The sequence below is a fragment of the Gadus macrocephalus genome, chromosome 18 (genome assembly GCF_031168955.1).
Source record: "Gadus macrocephalus chromosome 18, ASM3116895v1".
NCBI classification, from domain to species: Eukaryota; Metazoa; Chordata; class Actinopteri; order Gadiformes; family Gadidae; genus Gadus; species Gadus macrocephalus.
In genome coordinates, this window is record NC_082399.1 from 878845 (window position 1) to 905248 (window position 26404).

General features: G+C 48.5%; 1 protein-coding gene across 1 annotated transcript; it reads right to left on the reverse strand.

Moving 5' to 3' along the window:
- Window positions 1-19419: 19419 nt before the first annotated feature.
- On the reverse strand, window positions 19420-25195 carry kcnj2a (potassium inwardly rectifying channel subfamily J member 2a). The gene is made up of 2 exons (XM_060037731.1): window positions 24988-25195; window positions 19420-22919 (listed from the first exon to the last, which is right to left on the reverse strand). Exons 1-2 carry the CDS (start codon window positions 25055-25057, stop codon window positions 21358-21360), a joined length of 1632 nt encoding a protein of 543 aa, XP_059893714.1. The 5' UTR covers window positions 25058-25195; the 3' UTR covers window positions 19420-21357.
- Window positions 25196-26404: the final 1209 nt, after the last annotated feature.

A 26404-nucleotide genomic window follows, 5' to 3' on the forward strand; every position in this document is an offset into this window, starting at 1 on the left:
AAGCTTTTAGCACTTCCTTCTCTTCCTTAACTTCTGGTCCTTCTTCTACTTCCAGTCTCCTCCTCCTCCTCCTGCTCCTCCTCCGTCCTATCTCCTCCGTCCTTCCTTAACTTCTGTCCTTCTACACTCCCTGTCCACTTCCTCAACCTCCTCTTCCTCAATACACGCGGTTTCAAGACTGGTTCGACCTTTGACCTTGAGGCGTCCCATTTTGGTGTGATACTATTCAAATAGGCTGTCCTTCGCCTCCTGTTCCAGTCTTCTGATGTTGCTGTTCTCATACGTACCATCCATCTGCGGTTGCTTTTAGACAAAGACAAAGTTCTGCAGAGTTCTTTTTCAACTTCATCATCATCCCCCGCGGAAAGATTCAATTGGCTTCCTCTGATGCTTCCTTTCATGCATGTAATGTCCCTTACCGTGGTATACCTTGGTGCCTGTAACGAATAAGCATAAGTAGTTTATGCAAAACGTCAGTAATTCATGCACAACGTGCTCTTTGTGTTGTTGTGCAACATCATTGACAGAACCTCCTCATGAATATGTATTACTGCTGGATTCAAGGTCCCTCATTGGCCACAACCAGAAAAAGCACATTAACATGTCAATTCATTTTGCATTACCGGGTCGAAGTGCTCTGGAAAACTCACTCGGACGCCACGAAGAGACCGTTACCCGAGTGGAAGGTTCTCATTGTGTTTAGGGGACACGGTTATGTTTTGGGTTTCAATGCCACAACCTGTTCATCTGTAGGCATTTAAAGCCATTTATGCATGTTAAGATCCTACACATAGTCTTTGAACACAAAAATACATAAAAGGTTGTACATTATCCTTGACATCAGATCAGAACTTTCATTCAAATGGTTCTTCGGTTGGACTCTGAAGATATTCCTCAGAAGGGTGGAGGAAGGGACTTGATATTGTCACTTCCTTAATGCAAAAGCAGAATATATGCTAAATGTACCTTTTGGATGTATGGGTGTGTGCGTGTGTGGGGTTGGGTGTTATTTTTAGTTCAAACTATGACTTTCTGGTCAGTTCGATGTTCTCTTTGTGAACTTCGTGCAGGAAACCACGAGGAAGATGTGAATCCGGCCCTCCCTCTTTGTGCTCCTGCTGACGGGAGGAAGCCCCGCTGTATATTTAGACCCCCCAGCTGTCCTCATGGAAACACAGAGAGGGCCCCTGTGTGGGGCCGGCCGGGGCCATGGGGGCCCGCCGCAAAACCCAAAATAAGAGCGTGGGGATCAGAGAGCAGGAGGTGGTGGTATGGAATCAGGGACCGCAAGACATCTTACTCACAACGCACTGATTGTTTGTCGTACGTCCTTGTACTTAAAAAGTACTTGTTTAGAGTTCACCGTTAGACTCTGCATAGCCTCCTCACCCCAAACCCCTCTTTCTTATGCACTTATTGTACGTTGTACGTCCTTACACTTAAAAAGTCCTCAGCATTGTGGAGCATCTTATCCTAGCTATCCTTGTTGTGCACGGGGAATGGATTAACCAACAACATTAATCAACATTAACCTGTACCAACATCCTCACTGTACCAACAGAGATATGTTGTTGTTTCTCTTTCTTCTGACAAATGTACTTATTGTAAGTCGCTTTGGATAAAAGCGTCTACTAAACGCCCTGAAGGTAAATGTAAAAGCCTCTCTCTTTTGTATCGTTTTAATGTGTGTGTTGAGTGCACAAAACAGCACACGCGTGTGAGCGCACACAGACACACGGGCGTGCACTCATTAGAATGGTCTCACTCGTGTGCGCATGAGCGTGCACGCTGAGCTTCTGTTGCTAAATTCCAGCTAAAGCCCTGTTACAACTCAGCTGTCTGTGCACTGTGTGTGTACATGCACGTCCAGTGTGTGTGTGTGTGTGTGTGTGTGTGTGTGCGTGTGTGTGTAAAGCAAACGTGCGTTGCACGGACACACGCACGTTCGACGAGCGGAAAGAGCAGCCTGAGGAATGACAGTCATTACTCTTTGTTTGTATCGTAAAGAATATACATTTCTTGACGGTGGATCACAGTTTCCATCTGCAGCTGTCCTTTATATTCCACTATCAGTTTACCGCCACCCCCCCCCCCCCCCCACCCATGACCCTGGATGCTGGGTCTAACACACACACACACACACACACACAGACACACACACACACACACACACACACACACACACACACACACACACACACACACACACACACACACACACACACACACACACACACACACACACACACACTCACACCCTCCCCAAGCAAACAGCTGTCATGGTCACCCATTGTGTAACTACTGCGAGAGCCAGGGAAGGAGAGAGGGAGGGAGGGAGGGAGGGAGAGAGTACTGGCGAGGTACTTTTAGACACAACTGTCCCTTTCCAGCGCTAGGACTCCGGCGCAGCAGGAGGGGGTGAGCGAGGGGGTTTGGGGGGGGTGAGCGAGGGGGTGAGCGAGGGGGTGAGCGAGGGGGTGAGCGAGGGGGTTTGGAGGGGGTGAGCGAGGGGGTGAGCGAGGGGGTTTGGGGGGGGTGAGCGAGGGGGTTTGGGGGGGGGTGAGCGAGGGGGTTTGGAGGGGGTGAGCGAGGGGGTTTGGGGGGGGTGAGCGAGGGGGTTTGGAGGGGGTGAGCGAGGGGGTTTGGAGGGGGTGAGCGAGGGGGTGAGCGAGGGGGTTTGGGGGGGGTGAGCGAGGGGGTGAGCGAGGGGGTTTGGGGGGGGTGAGCGAGGGGGTTTGGGGGGGGTGAGCGAGGGGGTGAGCGAGGGGGTTTGGGGGGGGTGAGCGAGGGGGTTTGGGGGGGGTGAGCGAGGGGGTTTGGGGGGGTGAGCGAGGGGGTTTGGGGGGGTGAGCGAGGGGGTTTGGGGGGGGTGAGCGAGGGGGTTTGGGGGGGGTGAGCGAGGGGGTTTGGGGGGGGTGAGCGAGGGGGTGAGCGAGGGGGTTTGGGGGGGTGAGCGAGGGGGTTTGGGGGGGGTGAGCGAGGGGGTGAGCGAGGGGGTTTGGGGGGGGTGAGCGAGGGGGTTTGGAGGGGGTGAGCGAGGGGGTTTGGGGGGGGTGAGCGAGGGGGTTTGGGGGGGGTGAGCGAGGGGGTGAGCGAGGGGGTTTGGGGGGGTGAGCGAGGGGGTTTGGGGGGGGTGAGCGAGGGGGTGAGCGAGGGGGTTTGGGGGGGGTGAGCGAGGGGGTTTGGGGGGGGTGAGCGAGGGGGTTTGGAGGGGGTGAGCGAGGGGGTGAGCGAGGGGGTTTGGGGGGGGTGAGCGAGGGGGTTTGGGGGGGGTGAGCGAGGGGGTTTGGAGGGGGTGAGCGAGGGGGTGAGCGAGGGGGTTTGGAGGGGGTGAGCGAGGGGGTTTGGGGGGGGTGAGCGAGGGGGTTTGGGGGGGGTGAGCGAGGGGGTTTGGAGGGGGTGAGCGAGGGGGTGAGCGAGGGGGTTTGGGGGGGGTGAGCGAGGGGGTTTGGGGGGGGTGAGCGAGGGGGTTTGGGGGGGGTGAGCGAGGGGGTTTGGGGGGGGTGAGCGAGGGGGTTTGGGGGGGTGAGCGAGGGGGTTTGGGGGGGGTGAGCGAGGGGGTTTGGGGGGGGTGAGCGAGGGGGTTTGGGGGGGGTGAGCGAGGGGGTTTGGGGGGGGTGAGCGAGGGGGTGAGCGAGGGGGTGAGCGAGGGGGTTTGGGGCCCACGTCGCAGGACGGATGGGGCAAAATAACTCTGCGTCGCAACTGGACACCGCACCTCTCAGCCTCTATAAATACAGTCTCATTCACTCGTGTCTGAGACACTTTTATTGTACGCCAGGGCGAGTGAGGGAGGAATGCCTCCCCCTCCTCACCCCTCCTCACCCCTCCTCCCAACTCTTCCCCCTTTTCCTGCAATTGTAAAAGTCCTGCCACTGTTTTTTACAACAGGGCAAACTGAAGGAATAATAAATAAGAACTCAGAATAAGCATGAATTAATTTACTGCTGGTAAAGATCGAAACATTATGATAATTGATCTTGGTTGACTTTCAGTAGTTATTGTATTAATTCATTACGACACCATATTAAAAGGGGTGATATTATGCCCCCAGGTTTTAGTATGATTACCTGTTAGAAGCTGTTTGAAAATCTGCCTTTCACTAGTGGGCGTGTCCACCTAGATGTGTGAAGGATAGATCAGCAGCAGTCCACTGGGCAGGCTGGTAGACCGATCTATCCAGCATACATCTAGGTGAGCACTTCCACTTGTGATGTCCCTAAAACACAGGAAACGTCTCATCACACTCACACCTTGTGGCATAGTACCACCCCTGGGGGGGGGGGGGGGGATCTCCCAACTGCTCACCGCAGCTCACCGGTCCACATCTGCACTAAAACCGCTTCCCGACACGGCGGTGATAAAACGGCGGAATTTCCCCGCATCAGGACATCGGGCAGACCATGGCAGAAGCCCTGCTTTCCTTCTTCACCAAACAATACGAAACATTCTTTCACGAAACAAACAAACCACAAGCGGTAAAATGAAAAGCAGAGTGAAGTACAGTCTCAAGGCGATAACCAGCAATATGTGAGGAGAGGGTTTCACTGGGGTCCTGCCCTCAGCGGAATCTTGTGATTCTTTTCCAGGTTGCAAGCAGTTTCGTCGGGCATCGTTGAATGGGGCTCTTAATGGGAGGAGCTTGATGGATTTGAGTGATGTCAGAAGCAGAAGGATGTGGGGTGTGAGGGAGAGATAGAAGCTGATGGCTCTGTTGATGAGGAGATGGGTGATAAGGAGATGGTTCCTCTCTCCTCCTTAACTCAGGAAGCATCCCGAGGATGATGGGAATCACCTCATCAGGGTAATTCAATCCTGTTCATGAAGGGCCCATTCTTTTTTAGAGTTTATCTGTTTAGCACAAATACAACATCTGTGCAAAGCGGGAGCAAGGCCTATGCAGGCTTGTACAGAGTTCCACACCTCAATTCTAAATTCTAAAACGTTCCATTCTAGCTGTCTTTTCTTTGGATTGGATCAACCGGAGACGAGCGCAGACACAGTGTTGGTTAGAGGCACTGAAAACGGGCATGAAGGGGCAATGCTCGTAAGAGTTGATATTTGTCTTTATCTTTTCCTGGGCTAAAATCACTGATCCAACCCTGGACTTATATCAACATTTAACTTTTGCATTTAGGGCGTTTAGCAGACGCTTTTATACAAAGCGAATAAGTCCATTTGTCAGAAGAAAGAGAACCAATCTATACTGTCTGTACAGTAAGGATGTTCATAGAACCAAGTGCCAAGCACTAACCATCACTAGGTTAACCCATTCCCCGTAGACAACACAGATAGTTAGGGCAAGACGCTCCACAAGGCTATAAAGTACGATCCAACCCCCGGTAAAGACCAGTACCTCCAGCCGGGTGCAGACCTGGAGGATCTGTGCTTGAGGGTTTGGTGTTGATTGGAGCCGTTCTCCTGGGGACCCTCCCGGTCCGCAGAGGTTTCAGGCGACCCGCTCCTACACCAAACAGGTGATGGATGAGTGACGACATGAGGAAAGCTGAGCACAACAAGCCCATGGATACAAACAGGCCCTAGCAACCGTAGCCTGTCTGCAGCACCGCCCCCCCAGGGCTGAGGGGAGGAGTTCGCCCCTTAAAGGTTCTTCTCCCTGGGGTGGGGGGTCAGTTCGGTCCCTAAGGGGGCGCTGCTTTCGTCCTGCTGGATTATACCGGCTGGGTTAAGCGGTAACGTAGTGTCAGGTGCGTCGAAAAAACGTGTTTGCGTCGTAAACAAGAAACATGATGGCATGCAGTTAAGTGCGTAATGTACACACTTATTGTGTGTTGTACGTCCTGGCACTTAAAAACAGTACTTGTTGTATGATGGGTTAACCTAGAGATTGTCAGTGCTTGGCACTTGGTTCTAAGAACATCCTTACTGTACCAACAGAGAAATAGTGTTTCTCCTTCTTCTGACAAATGTACTTATTGTAAGTCGCTTTGGATATAAGCGTCTGCTAAATGCTCTGAATGTAGATGTAGGTAAACAAACAAAATGTATGATTGTTTTAATTATCATTATTCTAAGCTTTTCATTTCACTCAAGTCCATCCACATACATGCGGTATCCATCTTAGAGACTCAACGCTAACTAGAACCAACCACCTCATGATCCCACCACAGCTAGTTCCCCAGACATGTTTACCCGCCATCTGCACCGACAACCTCTGTTGCTATGGAGACATGAGAAGGAGATGGGGACTAGGAACAGACCAGGTGTCTAAGGGAAATCACACACGCGCACGCACTCACACACGTGCACGCACGCACACGTGCACGCAGGCACACAAAAACAAGCACACTTACGCACACAGACACACACACACACACACACACCCATTGACACACACACACTCACACATAAGCACACACACACACACACACACTCACACACATACAACCATACACACACACAAACACACACACGTAAACAAACACACCAACACACACACTCACATGTGTACGCGCACACATGGGCGCGCGGGTCCATTAACAACCATAAAAAGCTGTGGCTTGTCAGCATTAATCAGCCCGCTCTGTTTTGTCAGCGCCTAAGTGGGGGTGTACATGATGGAGCTGACCGCGGGGGTTTCCCTCACCCAGGACGGCCTCTGAGTCCATACAACACATCCCTCAAAGGGAATAAACTCCAGATCCCCACTCATCCTTCCAATCACTCATCCGTACGGCTCTTTGTCGTTTTACGTTCGCTACCCATCGCCAGCGGTTCCCACCAGACGCAAACTGTCTGTCCTCACAGCGTTGTTGTGCTGATCCAAAGCTCTGACGAGGAGTACAGCAGCCTACGTTCAGACTGGGTCTCCAGTCACATCCCAGTCAGCACCACACATCAGAAGTACCTCATTGTTTGTGTGTTGACCCTGTTTGAGGATCCTCTTGGGGTAGAATGGAGGACGTTGAGTTCTCAATGGAAGGTCCAGAAGACCTACAGAGACACACCTCCTGTGAGGTGACCAGATGTCTGAAAGGAAGGAAAGGAACGTACGTTCTGCCTGTGGTCATGGTAAATGTGTTCGGACTCCTGTCGTAAAAGATTGGGCCCAATGATCTACTGTGATGTGATTAAGCTTTGGATAACCACACAAAATCAGAAAGCTGATTGAACAGGGAATGGTTTTGTATCGTATTGATAGCTCATTGGTTATGATCGGTCATGCCTGCTTATGGAACGAAGCCGATCAACAAACCTCCACATAGGGGGGAGGCGACACAGAGCCAATCAGAGATCGACACAGGGCTAGAAATTAATATGCATGAGGAAGCAACACCCTTTGCCATTTCTAAATCTATTCAAGTATTTTCTTAATCCTATTATTTTTAAACTGGGACATTTCTGGGGACATGTCCAGCAAACAGAAAACAAGGACGTCTGGTTCTGTTTAATGAGCGCAGTGCAGGGCAGGGCCGCCATTACTAATAAGGGTTCGCACTTGGCATGCTAATGAGTTCATCGAATATTCTAATGAGTTCTAGAATGCTAATGACTTTGTCCTAAAACATAAACAAATGTGACATTAAAATATGTGTGAATAAAGATTGCATTTGATAGCTTACAAGGTTTGAAGGTGCTGTCTTGTTTTTGTTGCAAGGTGATCTCACATGGTGTGAGTGTTTTTTTTATATACTTTGCTTTGAAAAAACGTAATGGTCATGTTGTAGAGTATAATAAAAGTAGATGGTGTATTGAGCCTGGGTTAAGTTAAAGTGAGGAGAACCATGAAACGTCTTGGGTTTATGAGGTATGTTGTTTAAGTTACGTGACGTACTCATGCAACATAAGCACATCTTATTCATCGCATGTTCTCATCTGCAATAAAGCTCGTAAATTATTGAGGTAGATTTGTGTCTTTATGTCGAGTGAAAACTTTATGCATTGAAAACAAAAACAATGACACTGAAAGCAAGAAATTGCTTTTGGAGGTTTTAACAGACCCATTTTTTATAGATAAAAAGTATTATATAATCAAGATCTAAATCTTCCAATCAATATATTAATATTTCTGACAACTTGAATAAAGAGGGGAAATTGAAGGTGTGTTTAAATGCATTATTTCCTCTCAAAATCTTTAAGGCAATTATGTTTGTTTGAAATCTTTGAATGAAATGCATAAAGTTTAGATCTTGATCATATAATACTTGCAAAAGGAACAATGGGTTTGTTTAAACTTTGAAAGCTAAGTTTTCCTTTCAGGATAATCATTTTTGTTTGCAATGGAAAATGTTTTGCACTCGACGTAAAGACGCAACTCTAGCCGCACGGTAAATCAGTGATGCAGAGCAGCTGAGACAGCCAGAACCCTCTGCGTAGCACTCCCGAGCTCGTTAGAACAGGTGACACTGTTGGTTCAAATCAACAACAGGTGAGCTGAGTGCTGATTCGTCTCGTTATTCGCTCTTTATGTGGAAAATGAAATTCAGTAATGACGAGGTCATAAAACCAAGGACCGTGACCAGTTACTATGATCCATGTAACTCTTTTAGTTTCGATTTCTTGGCATAATTGTATGACATAATCAGACACACACAGACACGCACACGCACGCACACACACACAATTTCTCCCTAAACTTATTTTTTATTGTTTCCTTTCAACAGCTTTCTTGGCCTCTTATTTGTTCTGTTCTTTAATAAAAACGGAGCCTCCTTTCTCCTTTCTCTCCCTTCCAGAAGGCAGAAATAAAAGCACATTCTAACCAACATGGGACTTATGAACCTGTCGGTGTTCAACAAAAAATACCAATAAAGAGGAACTAAGTCAGGATTAGGTGCGAGATGTTTATTAGTTTATTAACTGAAGTATATATTAATTTTTAGCTCTTTCCTTACTTTCCTTGAAGGGGACATATTATGAAAACAACCCTTTTCCTGGGATTTGGGGTGTTGTTTTGGGTCTCTGGTGCTCCCACATGCACACAAACTTTGAAAAAGTCTGTACATGATTTTCTGAATGAGATATGCATTTCTGAAAGTGCCCCGCCTACAGTTACCAAACGAGCGAGTCAGTTTCGGCGCCCCCTCCTACGTAGGAAGGGGGCACATTTGAATATTACCTCCCAAATCCCCTCCCCCCACTAATCAGCATAGCTAAGATTTTGTTGACCAGCGGACGAGCGCTGGGCGGAGATGTTCGCGCATTTCAGGAGCAGGGAGATTCCATTGAAAAGAGGTCTAATTTGTCAGTTTGCCATGTGGCAGCTCGGGCGGGGGGAGCTCGGCGGCAGGCCGGCAGCTCAGCTCCGGGTGTACAATCCCCCTCTCCTGCATGTCGTGGTTCAATATGGACTTCAGAGAGTCAAGGCCAAAGTTCCTTTCCCCCAATTCTTCTCCACCATGGCCGAGATAACCCCCACTACGAGTCTTTACTTGTTGAAGTACCAGAGATGTCAGACGGAGTCTTTATGATTCATAATATCATCCGAGGCGCACATAGCTTTTGGCCGTGATATTAGATATATTATATAAATACCTATTTATTATATACTATTATTATTATTATATTATATAGATAAAGAGCTCCAGGGGCCCGCAAATGGCAACAATCCCTTCTCCTCCATGCTGTGGTTCACTCTGACAGCTCATTGGTCAATGGGCAGCAGCTCATTTGCATTAAAGCTACAGCACCAGAATCAGCGCATTCTGAAGGGACTGAAACGGATGAGAAGAGCGGTACGCGAGATTTATTTTCCTAAAAGCTATTTCCAGCAAACGGCATCAAAAATATGTTTTCTGGAACTCATATACTATGTTTACTTGTTGGGTAAACACCATAATATGTCTCCTTTTAATATGCTTTAATATGAAAAAAAACCTCTGTTCTTCCTCAACCTGCTCTTTGATTTCAGTCGGTAGGCATGTTGCGGCTGGCTTTAGTTTTTAACCACTAAAACCATAATTTGTTCAAAAGGAAATAAGTTGCCTTTTTATGTTTTGAAGCAGGCCTTTGCGCCTGTCTTTGGGCTGTTCAAACCTGGACTTGATTTTGACTTTCTTTTTGTGGGCAAGGGTTAGATATTGGCTTAGTAGCTAGCTAGCTATTTAATGCACCTAGTTGGCTACCGATCTGGTTATTGTAACTAGCAGGTTGTCTTATCTACCTTTGTAGTCACAGTGTGACTCTTTCCATGCCCTAATCAGAGCAGGAGCACTGCTGCAGAAAGGTTTTATCTAGATTTGTTAAACCATGTGTTATTTTAATAACTCAAAAAGTCAAGACTACAATATCAAGTAGGATGAGGCAGATGTTAACGCATAGAGTTTGGGTGTGTTAACATGTACGATTTTTGCGTGTTGACCTGACAACAATTAACATGTTAACACATCAGGTCGATTTTCACACATTAGGGTCCCCTTCGGTATGTTACACACAGATAGGCCGTCCCTGAGTTCTTATTTCTATGGCCTGACTAGTGGACGCCCCATCATGGAAAAATAAATCCTTGGGTGAACCCTTAAACATTGAATAAATATTATTATTACAACACTGTTTGTAAGGCCCCCTGGGAAACCATTTGGCTCCCCCCTGACCTAGAGTGCTTTGCTGGAAGCTAGCTAGTTACTGTAGAAGAAATCTAGCTAGTTATCCTACCCAGTTGACTAGGTCGCTTGTTACTGCACCTAGTTTTTAGCTATCTAATTGTTTGTACGTGTACTATGTGTAAATCTGTTTGGTTTTGTTGTGTTGCTGGCTTGTTTCGCTGTTTTTCTGCTGGCCTGTCTTGTCATCATGCCTTCCATATTATTTTGTCCTCATTAGTCTCTCTTGTCATCAATGTTTCTGTGTAACTTGTATGCTTGTTGCCCCAGGGCTCCCTTGTAAAATAGATTTAAATATCCCAATGGGACTTCGCCTGGTTAAATAAAGGATGAATAAAAAAATAAAATCTAGCTATAGTTTTTTGTATTTTTATAATAAGTAGGTAAGTAGATAAGTAGATTCATCCTCTAGGGAAAATACAGGTATCCAGTAGAAACAGACAGTACAATACAGTTGACAAACAACTACATGGACCAAACAGTAAAAGTCAACCAAAATAAGACAATAGACGTCAATAAATAAATGGAGGAGGGCAGTTGACGAGAGCGCAGCAGACAGGAGCCACCTCGCGGTTCTAGGGGCGGGTCTAGGAAGCGTCTGCCTTTGGCTTAAAGGTGAGAAAAGCCGAGCGCAGGCCAGATCCGTGTCCCTGAGACCAAACGCACCACCCAGCTGTTGTTTTCCCCACAGCCCACCGCCCGCCCACCGCCATTAACCCCGCCCTGCCCCTGTGCTCCTGGGCCCCTCTGAAGGACTAATATCTCTCTGTGTTCGACTGCACAGAGTGGTAGCCTCGTCCCAACCTCTGTTTAATCGTGTCTTTGGTTTTATCTTCGTCCTGCGGGCTGAAATAACCACGCTCACAAAGCACACAAATCAGCTACATCACAAACTCCTACTTCAAAGCATGCTTCTGAATTCACTGTAAGTCACTTTTGATTGACGCATCTGCTAATGGAATAAATTAGGTGTTTGGTAAAATTGCTTGGATGATAAACTTCAAAAATATCTTCTTCTTAATCAAGGCATTGCTTTATTATAAATGAAACAATTCATTGTTTAAAAAAAAGGGTTTCAATAAAAGCAATATTCAACATTCATTTCCAACTAATTCAGGCATGGAAACACACATCATACCTTCTATATGTGGCCCAGCGTATCCTGTATATTGTCAAGCCGTAATTCACGCATAGTTTCCATACCAAGCATGAAAAGGATTTTGGCCTTGTGTTGTCAGACTGTACGGCTGCCACTTCAGAGTCAGCCGGGGCCTCTGCAGGGAGTGACCCTGGGGGGGTCCTCTGCAGGGAGTGACCCTGGGGGGGGGGGGGCCTCTGCAGGGAGTGACCCTGGGGGGGGGGGGGGCCCTGGGGGGGGGCAAATAGGGCTCTGCTATAATTGTGTATCTATCTTTGTCTCTCTGTCATTGTTTATCAATGAAACACGACGGCTAACGATCACCTTGCAATGGCAATCTCTAACGATTTTCATGTCAATAAACGAAGTCCCTGTCACCGAATGAGGTAACACAGTGATGATTGAGCCAATGACCAGGGATGAGAGCCCTTGTATTTGCAGTATTATGAATATTATGAACTGGGGTTCACGGCGACACAGTTTGTATCTCTGGGAAGAGACCACTATTTTTGCTAGAATTGTCACAGACACAGACACAGACAGACACGGAGACACAGACAGAGACACAGACAGACAGAGACACAGACAGAGAAACAGACAGAGACACAGACAGAGACACAGACACAGACACAGACAGACACGGAGACACAGACAGAGACACAGACAGACAGAGACACAGACAGAGACACAGACACAGACACAGACACAGACAGAGACACAGACAGACAGAGACACAGACAGAGAAACAGACTGAGACACAGACAGAGACACACAGACACAGACACAGACACGGAGACACAGACAGAGACACAGACAGACAGAGACACAGACAGAGAAACAGAAAGAGACACAGACAGACACAGACACAGACACAGACAGAGACACAGACAGACAGAGACAGAGACACAGACAGAGACACAGACAGACAGAGAAACAGACAGACACAGAGACACAGACACAGACACAGACAGACAGACAGACAGAGACACAGACACAGACACAGAAAGAGACACAGACAGAGAAACAGACACAGACACAGACAGAGACACAGACACAGACACAGACACAGACACAGACAGACACAGAGACACAGACAGAGACACAGACAGACGGAGACACAGACAGAGAAACAGAAAGAGACACAGACAGAGACACAGACAGAGACAAAGACAGACAGAGAAACAGACAGAGACACAGACACAGACACAGACACAGACAGACACGGAGACACAGACAGAGACACAGACAGACAGAGACACAGACAGAGAAACAGAAAGAGACACAGACAGAGACACAGACACAGACATCCCACGAATTCGGGATTCTCACCCTTTGTCCCTTTTAGACACACACACTCATCTGCTCACAAGCCAGTTTAATAATAACTGAATTGGCTTACTGGATACAGCCTAGTTAATCAGGGTAAATGTCAGACAAGCCCTGAAACATATGTCCCTGCATGTGGCCCCATGCTTAACTGCCGGGTATGTTTATGGTCCTCATACTGAAATTATTAAATTACTATATGAACAGCTTCTTGCTTTGTCTAACCCTACAGTACTGCAGACAGAAACCAGGTCTCCCTGGTTTTAATCGGGTTAGTATTGTTTACCAGGCGACCCTTGACTGTGTGTCTGTGTCACGTTCTATAAAAAGCACGAGTTGGGAGATATTGAATTAACGGCACAGCCCGGCCCCTGATGATGATGATAATGCGGGCGATGATGGGAATGCTCGCTTAATTCGGCATAATTGTTAGGTGGCTGTCAGTTGTAGGACGGAGACACAGCGGTCTTTCGTCGTTGCAGCCCTAACGTGCGATATGCAAACGCACTGTCGACCAACAGCTGCTCCTCTCGCCTCTCGGAAGCATTGTCGCTCCACTGTGCTGTTCGACAATGGAGCGAATAACTCGGCCGTTGCTAGGCGGCATAGCTTTGCCGTCACATGCATTCTTTTTTTCTGTGCGTGTCCAGCTGATGTGTGTTCCATCGGGGTTCATAATAGAAGGATCAGAGGAGGAATTTGTTGAATAAACGGGGCTGCTTGAACTCTGGAAACCTTTCTGGCCTGTCCCCGATGTCCCTCACTGTGCTATCCGAATAAAACCAAAGTCCTCTTTGAAGGAATACTTAACCCCTCGAAACTGTCGGGAAGGTTGTACTCTTGCTGGAAAATGAAGCTTCAATTCAGAACGATAAAGTCTTTAACATCTATTCATATGCTCCGCATAAAATCGTATTACACCTTGCAAGAATAACCCTTCAAAGACAATTGATCATCTCTAGACTACAAAGTGTTTGCAATGGATTAACTAATTCTTACATTTTGGTGGTCTCATTTTCTCACACATTTATTGCTGAGCTGTTGAGAGTTAACTGAGTTTCCCAGAGCCGGTCCTCCTAATCCTGGTGATCAGGGCCGAGGAGGCTCTGTCCTCATCCTTAGGTAATAGTTTGGGGAAGGGCTCTGAGGGCTCGTCACGAAGCACTGCTCAGCCCGTTGCCCTCGGCCCGTTTACCGGCGTCTCTCGTCAATCACTGAAACCGTCTGCTGGTCTCAAAGCTCTGCACCCAGGCCTTGACCCGGCCCAGTCTGCCCATCCATCAAGGGGCCTGGGGCGCTCTCTCCCCCTGCACGGGTCCCAGGGCTAAACGCAGAACCCAGCCGAGACCCCTCCTGTTCGGGGGCTCCAGTAGCTCTCAACCAGCTGTTATTGCAACCCCGCAACCGCCACCTCCACCACCACCACCACCACCACCACCACCACCACCACCTCCACCACCGCCTCCACCACCGCCGCCACCACCTCCACCACCACCACCTCCACCACCACCACCACCGCCACCACCACCACCACCACCGCCTCCACCACCACCACCTCCACCCCCACCACCACCACCTCCACCCCCACCCCCTCCACCTCCACCACCGCCACCGCCACCGCCACCACCACCACCACCACCACCACCACCTCCACCACCACCACCTCCACCACCACCACCACCTCCACCACCACCTCCACCACCACCCCCACTGCCCCCACCCCCACTGCCCCCACCACCACCACAGTGTGGAGACAGGCCCCTGGGTTGAAGGAGGTGCTGGCTGTACAGACGATGGGTCGAGCAGGACAATGAGGCAGCAGAGTAATGTGTGTTTAGAAAAGATCTGACGTATTTGGTTCTCTTCCAGACTCTGGTGAGGTGGTATGGGATTGGTCGAAGGACTGGAAGATCGACCAATAGCAAGTTGGAAGGGAGGTGGATCTGGGATTATTACTCTAAATCACTATCACTCACTATTTTCCAACCCCTAAACACAGTAAATGTGACCTTTGTGTTGATGTATCACAGTAAAGTACATTAAAATAACACAAAGAGGGAATCTAATGCTAAGTCAATATGCTGTTTATTAAATAACCAAACAGTACAAAGTGATTGATCAGACACTCGCATCGAGGAATATAAATCTCCTCGCTCACGTTTCGATGGGGCTTGGTCTCGTCATTACCCCCAAAAAGGGATTGAACATCTGCCGGCTTTTTTGAAAATATTTGGATCCCGGTGTAATAAACAGCGAAGGGAGAGAGCAAACGTTCGAACACAGTGAGCGAACAGGAGTCGAGGACGCCATGTATGTAAACATTGTCTTTTTTTGAGGCCTATGGCTACAGCCAATAGGCAGACCACGGAGCGACAAAGAGAGCCTGGCGTGTTTGGAATAGTTCTCCTCTGGTCAGCGGCCCAGGAGACCAGACTCCCCCGCCCCCAATATGGCATCACGCACGGAATGTGAGGAGTTTAGAAAGTTTAGAAAAACTTTGACTAATTTCCAGTGGGACAGGACACTTAAGGACTAGAACGTTGGAGTTGGCTGGCTGGTCTCCAGTTATCTAAGACATCGAGCCAGAAGAGCAGCATAAAGTACAATCGCTATCTGCTTGGTTTGTGTCCATATTTTGAGGTACTTAGAACTCGGCTTGTGGATCAGCCTGAGCTCTACCAGAAGTTGGCTCTTTTTGTTTCGTTAGTGAAGAAGATTTCTTGGCCCAGCAGAGCAGTTTTTTTCTTTGTCACGCGTCGGATGAGTGCTGACTTTGGCCTTCACTTTGGCCCTCGCTGTTGACGAAACAAACCCTCAAGGGTTCCACCGGTATGGAAATCGCCATTGTCTTCCCTTCTGCTCCACAGAGCCTCAATAGAATACCTCGGAAGGACCGCCAGTCAGCAGCAAATTACAGGGAATTCAGTGAATATGATAACGAAAGTGAAAACACCTGTCTCAGGTGTTTACAGGGAATTCAGTGAAAATGAAAGGAGTGAAACAGAGTGCTGTCTGGGGACGGAAGACACTTTTGTGTCCAATTGTGTTTGGCCCGGCATCAAGGAGAAGTCAAATTGGCCAAGGTCATAGGAGGGCTAAAATGAGCGTCAGGGAATGTTTTTCCCTATGGAAAATTCCACCCTGGCCTGGGTTTGCAAACGCGGCCATGGTGCATTGTAAAACGGCCATCATATGACCTTGGACAGCATCTGGTGTATGTTATGGCCCGGGTTGATTCTGCATCAGCTATTCCAGGTATTTCCACCTTTTGTAGAGAGCAGCGTAATGAGGACACGCTTGACTTAATCAGCTCAGTGCGGGATCAGCCTCCGCCTTCTTATTTTCCATACATTCATACTAATTGGTGTGTTCATATAACGGGCTGCAATGACAATGTCTCACAAGCAAACTCCTGCTTTCTGTTCGTAACAGACTCAATATATGTATGTCGTGGAAATATAAATCGTAACTATAATATAAAATGATACACAAATAATATAACCCTTAATAAAAAAGTAAATAGAAAAATGAATTTGCATACATTCGACTTGGACCTAGAGATAACTCCCTTCCTCGCTCTAAGTGAAAGGTGTTAAGATAGTTTGCATTTCCAGTGACACTGACTTCTTTGCTGTGCCGATTCCTTTAACCGTCTTGCAGTCCGGCAGACATCTTCACACATCCATAGTGTTTTGCAAGTTGAAAGGAAATGTGGTCCATGGTCGACTCTGAGCCGAATCTGATGGCTTCAATCGTCTCCTAATTAACGTTCACTCCCAAGTTTTTTTTAACTTAAGTGTCAACCTTAATCACTGGGCAGTAATTGGGTAAAGGGCCTTCGCAATGAAAGAGGACAGGACCGTCTAATAACCCCTGCACCAACAAAGACCAACTGACTCTTTAAATAACCTCAACTCAAACACTTTGACACTAACAGGTAAGGTGGGGGATTCTCAGCTGTCCGGCCGGTGACTCAATACAAAGTCAACGCCTCTGAATCTACTGCGAGTCTCCTCTGATAGGAGCGTCTGCTGAAGGCGTCGGCAGCAGCAGTAGGGCCCCTCGCCGGGGAGGGAGGACTCGGGAGCCTTTGTTTGTGAAGCCGCCGGGGCTGTGGAGAGGGACAGGAAGGGGTCAGCAGGGGCAGCAGACCAAATAGCAGCAGGGCCACAGGTCTGGCCGACAGCTCTGTCTGTCTGGGGGCCCGCAGGTTCCCAGGAGCTTCAATGGAGGGGGGGGGGAAGGAGGGGGTTCCGCTCCTCGTCGCTGAAAGCAGGAGCGTGAGGTGTGTGTGGAGCCGTGCATTGTGTGCTCCCACCACGTCTGGGGTGCAGTCCCAGCATGTGATAATATGATCTTTCAGAGCGTTTACGCGTTCATGCCGGAGAGTTCTTAACCTTGTGGTGTTTACTCGGCGCGTATACAGTGTGATTGTTTTTGTAAACAGGGTGGGGGTGTGTGTGTGTGTTAGTGTGTGTGTGGTAGTCCGTGTGTGTATGTGTGTGTGTTAGTGTGTGTGAGTATGTGTTTGGGCACAAGTCTACCTAGATCAGTGAAGCCAGGCCGCAGCGGTCCGCTGTGCTCAACAATGCAACGTACTCTTCCTCCAGCAGGAAGTCACCTCAATGTGCCTTTCCTGGTTGCAACTCACAATTAATAGTTCAATAAATAAATGCAATAATAAATGGTGGGACCGGAAAGTAAGTCCTTACTTTCCCACCAGCGAGGCCCCCGGGGACAAAGAGGGCCCCCCTTTAGTCCAAGGTAGGATCTAAATTAAACATCCCTGGAAGAAAATAATCCACACGCTTTATTCTCCCAATCCTCCTATGAGACACCTGACTCCATCTTCGACCTATAGAATCGTTTACCTTTACTTTGAAAACATTCAATCCAGTTTGTGTTGATGGCAGTAATAATATAAACATGATTCATAGTTATTTCCCTTTGTGTTCGTCTGTGGACCCTGCATGGTTACCTGCCTTGTGAAAATACAATGAAGGGGTTACACACGCACATGCACGCACGCGCACGCACAAAACAGAGCATCGTGCGCACATACTTATAATCAACCTCATACACACACACACACACACACACAAACCCGTTTATATCATATCCTCAACTCTGGCGGGCCCAGAAGTTGACATTAGTGTCAGTCTGTCTTAACTGTAAAGAGAGGAATTTTCCATTGACTTGGATGCAGCTCCAGATCCCATCGCCCCCCGCCCCCCCGCCCCCCGCCCCCCGCTTCCCGCTCTCCCAGCCCTGGTTCTGCCAGCAGCCAGCACAGAGCAAGGTGAAGTGGTGAAAGGAGAGATAAGTGTTACCGTCATGCCTAGTGAATATGTTTCCACTGCTCTCCTTCCAAAGTAGAAAGCGGTTCCCCTCGGTGACGCCTCCCTCCTCCCTCTTATCATCATCATCATCATTATTATTATCCTCATTATCATTATCGTTATTACCATTATTATTCCTCTATCACGTGGCTGTTTACCAAGCCGGTGGTCACGGCTCCTGGACGGTGACATCATGACCAGAACCACTCGGCCGAGTGGTCGTAGAATTCCCCTAAAAGCACACGCCGGATAGACCAGTCTTACCAGTGGCCCGGAGCCACTGGAAGGCTCATGTGGCCAGCACACGTCGAGGTGGACACCCCCACGTGAGATGTCACCGAGCCACAGCGCAGGTCAGGTTCTGGAACGGCTTATCACGTTACACTCACCCGCCGACGGGAACCAGGGCCCCTCAAAGAAATGAACCGCAGCTAAAGAATATTGTTTTGTCTTTCTTCTGCGTGGTCATGGTGGTCCTATACGATGATATCCCGAACACACAGATACTTACTCTGCCAAGCGACAGGCACTCTGGCTCTGACGTTACGAGAGAGAGAGAGAGAGAGAGAGAGAGAGAGAGAGAGAGAGAGAGAGAGAGAGAGAGAGAGAGAGAGAGAGAGAGAGAGAGAGAGAGAGAGAGAGAGAGAGAGAGAGAGAGAGAGAGAGAGAGAGAGAGAGAGAGAGAGAGAGAGAGAGAGAGAGAGAGAGAGAGAGAGAGAGAGAGAGAGAGAGAGACTAATCCCTCTTTCGTGGAACCAAGAGGAGTTGGACTGGCTAGCATCACCGACGTGGACCGCTGCAGTGGATGAAGCCTTTGACGCGCTCCAACGCCCATCCCATCATAACATTGGCCTACTGGGCTGCAGCTGGCCCCTGGCCCTTGGCCAGTCCTGGGCTTTGTGTGCTGTTTGAACGTCGTTTTAGATATCATTAGGAAAGTGTTGGTGTAGGAAGGACACACTGTTCGGGGAAAACATTGTATTCACCTTAAATTGTATTCACCTATTCTTATTCCATACAGGAACGGCATGTCAAGAATGCAAAATGCATACTATTATTGATATTCAATACGATTTTATTGAAAAAGAACAAATATAACAGCATGTACAATAATAACAATATTATTAATACAAAAATCTGTACATTCCGTGATTTGCAGTACATTTGGAAGACTGATACACATTGACTACGACAGGAGGGGCGTATTTACAGATATAGGAACTCTTAACCAAAAGGCCTTCCATCGTTTTCAAAAAGAGAGGGACTGAATATAGATTTGTTTCCTTCATGCCAGCTCTGGCGCCAAAGGCACATGTCAGGGTACAGTACAGTAAATGTGGCCATGAGCTACTCTTTCAAATCCTACAATGTGCTGGATGAGTTGACACACACACAAGGACCACTTTTGTCAACTGACCATTAATGCCACTCAAAGTGTTGGACTTAAAGTTTCAGAATTAGGGATATATGGGACATTGTCAAATAGATTCTGTCTCAGCCCTCCTAGCGAAGGAAACACACACCCTTTCCTAAAAGATGTGTCTCGGAGTCATAACACTGCATCTGTAGCTCCATCGCCCACTCCTCTCAAGACAAAGACACTCTCTCATAATTCGGTGTAGAATTATCTCTTGGCTTCATAAGCGGTTCATCCCAATGATCGTACAGCTCACGCTGTGTCGTTGCTCCTGTGTCTCCCTCTCTCCTCCCCACATTCAGCTGTGGTCTCAAGGAGTGGCTCATGACTTATCAACTGATCCACACAAGTACAAGCTAAACTCTACGTGTTCTATTCATAACTGTTCCCCCCAATCTCGTTTATGATGAGTTGATGTTTGAGAGAAGCACATGACTATGACAGTAATACTCTTTGGCATTCGGATGAAGAAAAACTAAACCTATGCAACCTTCTAGCAGCACTTTTTAACCCCTCTGCTTGGTTAAACTCTTTTGAACGCAAATGATTACAATCCTGCTCAGTTACTTCATAACAACAGACATGTTTCTATCAGTTTGGGAAGCAAAGAATTACCGTTCACCACGATGAGAATCAAAGGGATAGGTTTGAGAACAGGCATGTCTCGTGTCCGTCACAGACTGCCTTGTCATTTGAGATAGACGTATAAAAAAAAATATATACAATGCAAGTCAAATTGCACTGGTTTGTCTTAATGGATTCCATTCCATACAGCACGCGTTTGGGACTCAATTGACCTTGTTTTGGTGTGAAAACAAGAGGTTGTCTAAGCTTTTGACAGTGTGTCTTGCTGTGAGACCAGCTCATGGATATGGTATATCTGCTGAATTTTAAAGACTGTGTGAATCTCTTCAGAAAATATGGAGAGCACTGACTGGAAAAATCAGGGAAAAGCCACAAGTGCAAAATAGCAAGGAAAGTTTTCAGTGCTCAAAATGTCATAGACAAATTCATTTCTTGTTGCTCTTATGCCATGCGATGTATCAAAATAAAAATATTTAAGGGTTATTTAATTTAACATTTCTTTTTCAATAATTGTCCGTTCATAAAAGACAACTCTATAGCAGCACTTGAGAACACACGTTCGTTAAACACACCGGTGTGTGTAACATGTGTTTGTTTAATTTATTTGCTGGACAGAAAAAGAGAAGCCATGCCTGCATTTTTCAAGTCATCAGACCGCTCTTGGTCTATGTTACCTTGCAGTCGACACAAAACAGAGGCACACATTCATCATGGGCACTTGGTACAGAGAGCTCTGCCGTCAGCATGCACATGGTTCGTAGTGCTGTCTTTTGTCATACTCGCACCCACACCATGTCGTATGCAATCCAAGTAAAAAAAAAACTAAAAAAACAATACAAAATCAAAGCTCTTCCAACAGCAGTACCATTAGCTGAACCGGCTCCTCACGAGCTCAGCTCATTGTGCCGTTCTGAGCGGGAGCTGCACGTCTTTCCCAGCAGGGAGTCCGCCTGCTGCTAGTCACAGATCAGGGATCGGAGATCAGCGCCCTCAGATCTCAGACTCTCGCCTCAGCGAGCGCGGCTCTAGCGGCACCGTGGGCGCCAGGTGATGGTGCTCCGTCTCGGAGATATTGTCCGCCTGCGTGCCGTCGGGGCCCACGCTGCCGCCGTTGCCCTCGTCCGTGTCCTCCTTGCTCTCCAGCGCCATCTCGTTCTCGTAGCAGAAGGAGTTGGAGTTGGACAGGATGTACTTTTTCTCGGCCAGGTCCCGGGCGCTGCACAGCGGCGTGCTCTGCACCTCGTACGTCTTGTGGAAGTGCGTGTAGTCCACCTTGTAGTAGTTCTTCTCCTCGAAAAGCACCGGCTCGAAGCGGTGCCCCCACATGATCTCAGAGGACAGGTAGGAGCTGCGGCACTGGGTGGTCATGGCCGTGGCCTCCACCATGCCCTCCAGGATCACCACGATCTCGAACTCGGACGTCTCCAGCTCCTGCTTGCTCATGTCGTAGAAGGGGCTGTGCTCGTCGATCTGGTGCACGATGGTGATGGGCGACACCAGGAAGATGCGGTCCACGCCGCTGTCGAAGCCCACGTCGATGTCCATCTGGTCCAGCGGGATGAACTCGCCCTCGGCCGTGGTGCGCGACTTGAGGAGCTGCGCGCGCACGTGGGCCTCCACCAGGTGACTCTTCCTCAGGTTCCCCACGCGCCACATCAGACACAGCTTGCTGTCCCTCATGGCCACCGTGGCGTTGTGGCTGAACACCAGGGTCTCGTTCCTCTTCTTGGGCTTGGCCATCTTGGCCATGACGGCACCGATGATGAAGGCGTCGATAATGCAGCCCACGATGCTCTGGAAGACCACCATGAACACGGCCACGGGACACTCGTCGGTCACGTAGCGGTAGCCGTAGCCGATGGTGGTCTGCGTCTCGATGGAGAACAGGAAGGCGGCGGTGAAGCTGCTCACGTTGGAGACGCACTGGTGGTCATTAGTCTCCAAGTCCCCGTGGAAGATGGCCACCAGCCAGAAGATGCAGCCAAAGAACAACCAGGACAGGATGAAAGCCAGGCAGAAGATGACAAACATCCACCTCCAGCGGATGTCCACGCAGGTGGTGAAGATGTCGGCCAGGTAGCGTTGGCCCTTCTCGCTGACGTGGACAAAGTGCACGTTGCAGTGGCCGTCCTTCTTGACGAAGCGACTCTGCGGCCGGTGCCGCGTCTGCACCTTCCCCTTCCCGTTCCCATTCCCGTAGCCGTTGGGCACCGCCATGGTGGCGAGTTTCATTCCGTCCTCCTCTGATGACACAATGCTGTAGCGGTTGGATCGCACACTTCCCATCACCTCTGGCTGGGCGGGCTGAGCGGCTTCTGCTCTGGAAAACAGTCTGAGCTTCTGGAAGAAGCGTTGGAGAAACAGTTTCGAAGTGCTCTGGTGGGCCCGACGTAAGGAAGAAAATGGCGGCACTGCGGGGGAGTGAGGGGGCTGCCTCGTCGTCCTCGCAGGCCCCCTTGACGGACTCGCGACTCGGGAGGGGGTCCACAGGGCCGAAGATGAGGGGCTCACTCCTCTTGCATCCCAAGCCGGGACCTCATCAGTTTCCAGGGCTGTAGGGGACAGAGAAGGGTTTGGTTAGACCGGTGTGAGAGACTGGAACCATCTCGTGGTGTGGCACCCGTTTTAAATGGACATTGAATGAAAACTAAAGGAAGCTCATGGAGAAAACGGACAAACTGGGACACTTTGCGAAACGGTTATCTCTAAAATATTAGGCTGCAACCTGCCGTGATTGACGGCCATGAGCCCCCTCAGCCCTGCAACACAGCCTGAGAAAAGCCTGTAATAACATGAGGCTAGATAGTAGCGGGCATGGAAAACAAAAGCACATCTCTCCGGGCCATCGAGACTGGATTCAGCTTTGACTGTCGTTTAGACCGCCTTGCCTCGTCTGCCCTCCCTGAAGGGGTCACTGGGTAAGTGGAGCGAGTCGTCATTGATGGCGTATTAAAAGAGCCGTTTGTTTTCCTTGGCTGCCGTCATGTTGATAGGATCATCTCTTGATGGGCTTGTGGTTTCGGAGGCTGCCATTGGATCCCATGAACCACATGGAACTTTCTCTGGTGTATATTTATCTTCCTTTTTTTTTTTCTTTGTTTCAAACAAACCAAAATGATCCAGAAAGACACATCAATTGTCTAACTAGAATTCTGTCTGAACTGGCATGTGATTGGCTGTACCAAATGAGTAAAAACACTGGCAGCAGGTGGTTTCAAGTTGAGGTTGTCTGGCGTGTCACCCTCTTATTTATCCCCCCCCCCCCCCCATCACCACGCAACGCCCCGCAGCGATTAAAAGTTGATTGAGTTGTTTTCACATTTGGAGGAGTGCACCTTTCCAATCCGAGTGCAAAGTGTACATTCAGGTAAATTTACGCCGCAGCCTCTCTCTCTCTCTCTCTCTCTCTCTCTCTCTCTCTCTCTCTCTCTCTCTCTCTCTCTCTCTCTCTCTCTCTCGCTCTCTCGCTCTCTCGCTCTCTCGCTCTCTCGCTCTCTCTCTCGCTCTCTCTCTCGCTCTATTAGAGCGGGCCGTGCAGCAAAGATGCCTGCAGCTTGTTGACTCCTCGAGGTGGCTCCGCGGGGACTCGTTCCGTCCCCGCAGCAGAACGGCGGTCCTGGGGGGCTTTTCAGGAACAGCTACGATCGCACTCATTAAATCCCTGAGTCTGTTTTACATGTCTTGGCTGTTGCCTTCCTGGCAACGAGCACTTTGTGTCCATATAGTAGGGCATTTCTTTCTTTTCTAAGAATCGTACCTCTCCGTATCGCAGTTTTAAGTGTATAGGCCTACGTAATAGTATAGATAATGAAATTGGTATGTTGTATTGGAACTTAGCCTTTAAAGGACCAATGAATGACAACTGCATTTGGGATAGAGCCAAACTTCTACTTTTTCTTCCATCCTTGTTGTTTAGTTTTCTCTAGGCCCTCTGTTTGTTAGTTGATGTTAAACAACAATGAAAGTCACCGTTGGCCTACAGTTCCAATATCCAATAGGCCTACTTAAGGCGTGATAAGTCAACTAGAGCATCTTCTCTGAATAAACCGATTTTCCGTTGATCTACAACAAAGTTGCTCTCCAGCTCCACGACTCGGATAGAGAGGCGCCGCTGCAGCCAGAAGCAAAGGCGACAAATGTTAACAGGTGCGGGGAGAATGGGGACTGACTTCTGATGCAATCACCACACGCCCCTTCCATACAAATTCCAGCACCATTTGAGACAAAAAAATTATAATTCATTTAAAAACCAACATGACCTGATGACTCATTTGTGATGGATGATTTATCCAGCGTTGCTATAGCGCAGACGCTTTTAAAAGTTGTGCAACTACATTTTTTATTCTTAATCTTGACTCTCTGAGAATAGTTGTGATCAGGAAAGTAGAATACTAGTGCATTATATTCCAACGATCGCTCGGTGGCCGCAACACAGAAACAATATCATCCACGGATCCTTGGAATTGTTCATCGGTAGATTTACGCATATCCAAACCTCGACGTTGAAGCCCATGCAATGCTGGCACTGCAACGACGTGTCATATTTTAACTGAACCCTGTGAGTAAAACAAGCATGACTTTCCGTTAAGTTTAAAAAGTCACGGTTTGATCTGTGCTTACCTGTTACGCATTGGCAAACCGGAGCAGATTGATAACGGATGGAGTGATATAGTCCAGGCGGCTTTAGCATTGACTGTTCTCGTGTGGTGGACACTGGTGGCTGCTGTTGTTGTTGTTTATTTAAGGCGAATGGGCGTCAGTATCAGCATCCCTCGTACCTCCGGATGAGCGCTCTGGACAATGTGCGTCGCGGATACTTCTTCAAAGCAATTTAAATAGAACACACCGGCTGGCCCCGCCCCCGTGGCTCCGCAGCCTATCAGCGAAGAGAGAGAGAGAGAGAAGCGAGGGAGCGAACCAAACTTATTTTCTTTGACGACGTTTCTTTATGGACAGCATGGTCCGAATGAAACACTGCGTAAAATAATAACAAAGCAATAAGAAATGAATTCGCCCCATAAAAGAAATACACACACAAAGTAATAGACCACAACAGATCCCTCGTAATATATAATTAGGGAGGCAGCACACTGCCAGCAGTGAGTTTTTCTCCCGCTAAGAATCAGCGCAATAGACTTCCTATTTTTAAAACCCTTTTCTTCTCCCTCACGAGAACTCTACGTTTCCTGGTCCAGCAATCAACACCTGCCCTGGGATGCATGTTGCAGGGCCGAACCGGGGCGCCGTTCGGTGCAGCCACTCATATTTTAGATTTATCTTTTGTTTTTGTGCAGCTTATTCTTTAATGTCTGCATGGAAAATGTGTTCTGTCGGAAAGAGTGACTCACTCAATAAAAACCCCTACATGCTTGTATTATGATATGACTCCTTCTCCACTGGGATATCAAGTTGCTGAGGATGTTTAGGCTATGCATCTGTTGCTTATAATTTTAGGCCAGACATTGGTGGTGATCGACAGCACTTTCACCGGGATGTCCTGTAATTGCGTGGCTAAATGACGCGTACTCGCTGCACGAGAGTGTGATGAAGCGAAGCCACATCGACATCCTTCATCCTTCGTTCATATCACTTCCTACAGCGGCCACTATTTATAGCGGTACCGTCCTCGGTGTAATTGACTTGTGTTGGTGAATGGACGCTGCAGGCATCGGAGTGCTTCCTGGAGACCACCAGGTGGTGGGCCAGAGGCTAAAATGAACCAGGCACACACACACACACGCACGCAAACATGCACGCACGCGCACACGCGAAGGCAAACATGCAGGCGTGCTTGCACACGCACGCACACACTCACTTTTTTTTTTTTTTTTTTTACACAGGTATCTGAACTTTTTGTCTCACGTTGGGGAATGGTACCTGGGCTATGTGTGGTGTTGAGATGCATCTCCGCCTGGCTGGAGACACAGGCCTTAAAGCAGTAAGCTTCACGATGGCACCTGCTAATGCTCATGGGATATGTAGGCAATGTGCCCAGTGCATGTTGAACTTAGAATTGAGACCTTTTATGACATGGACA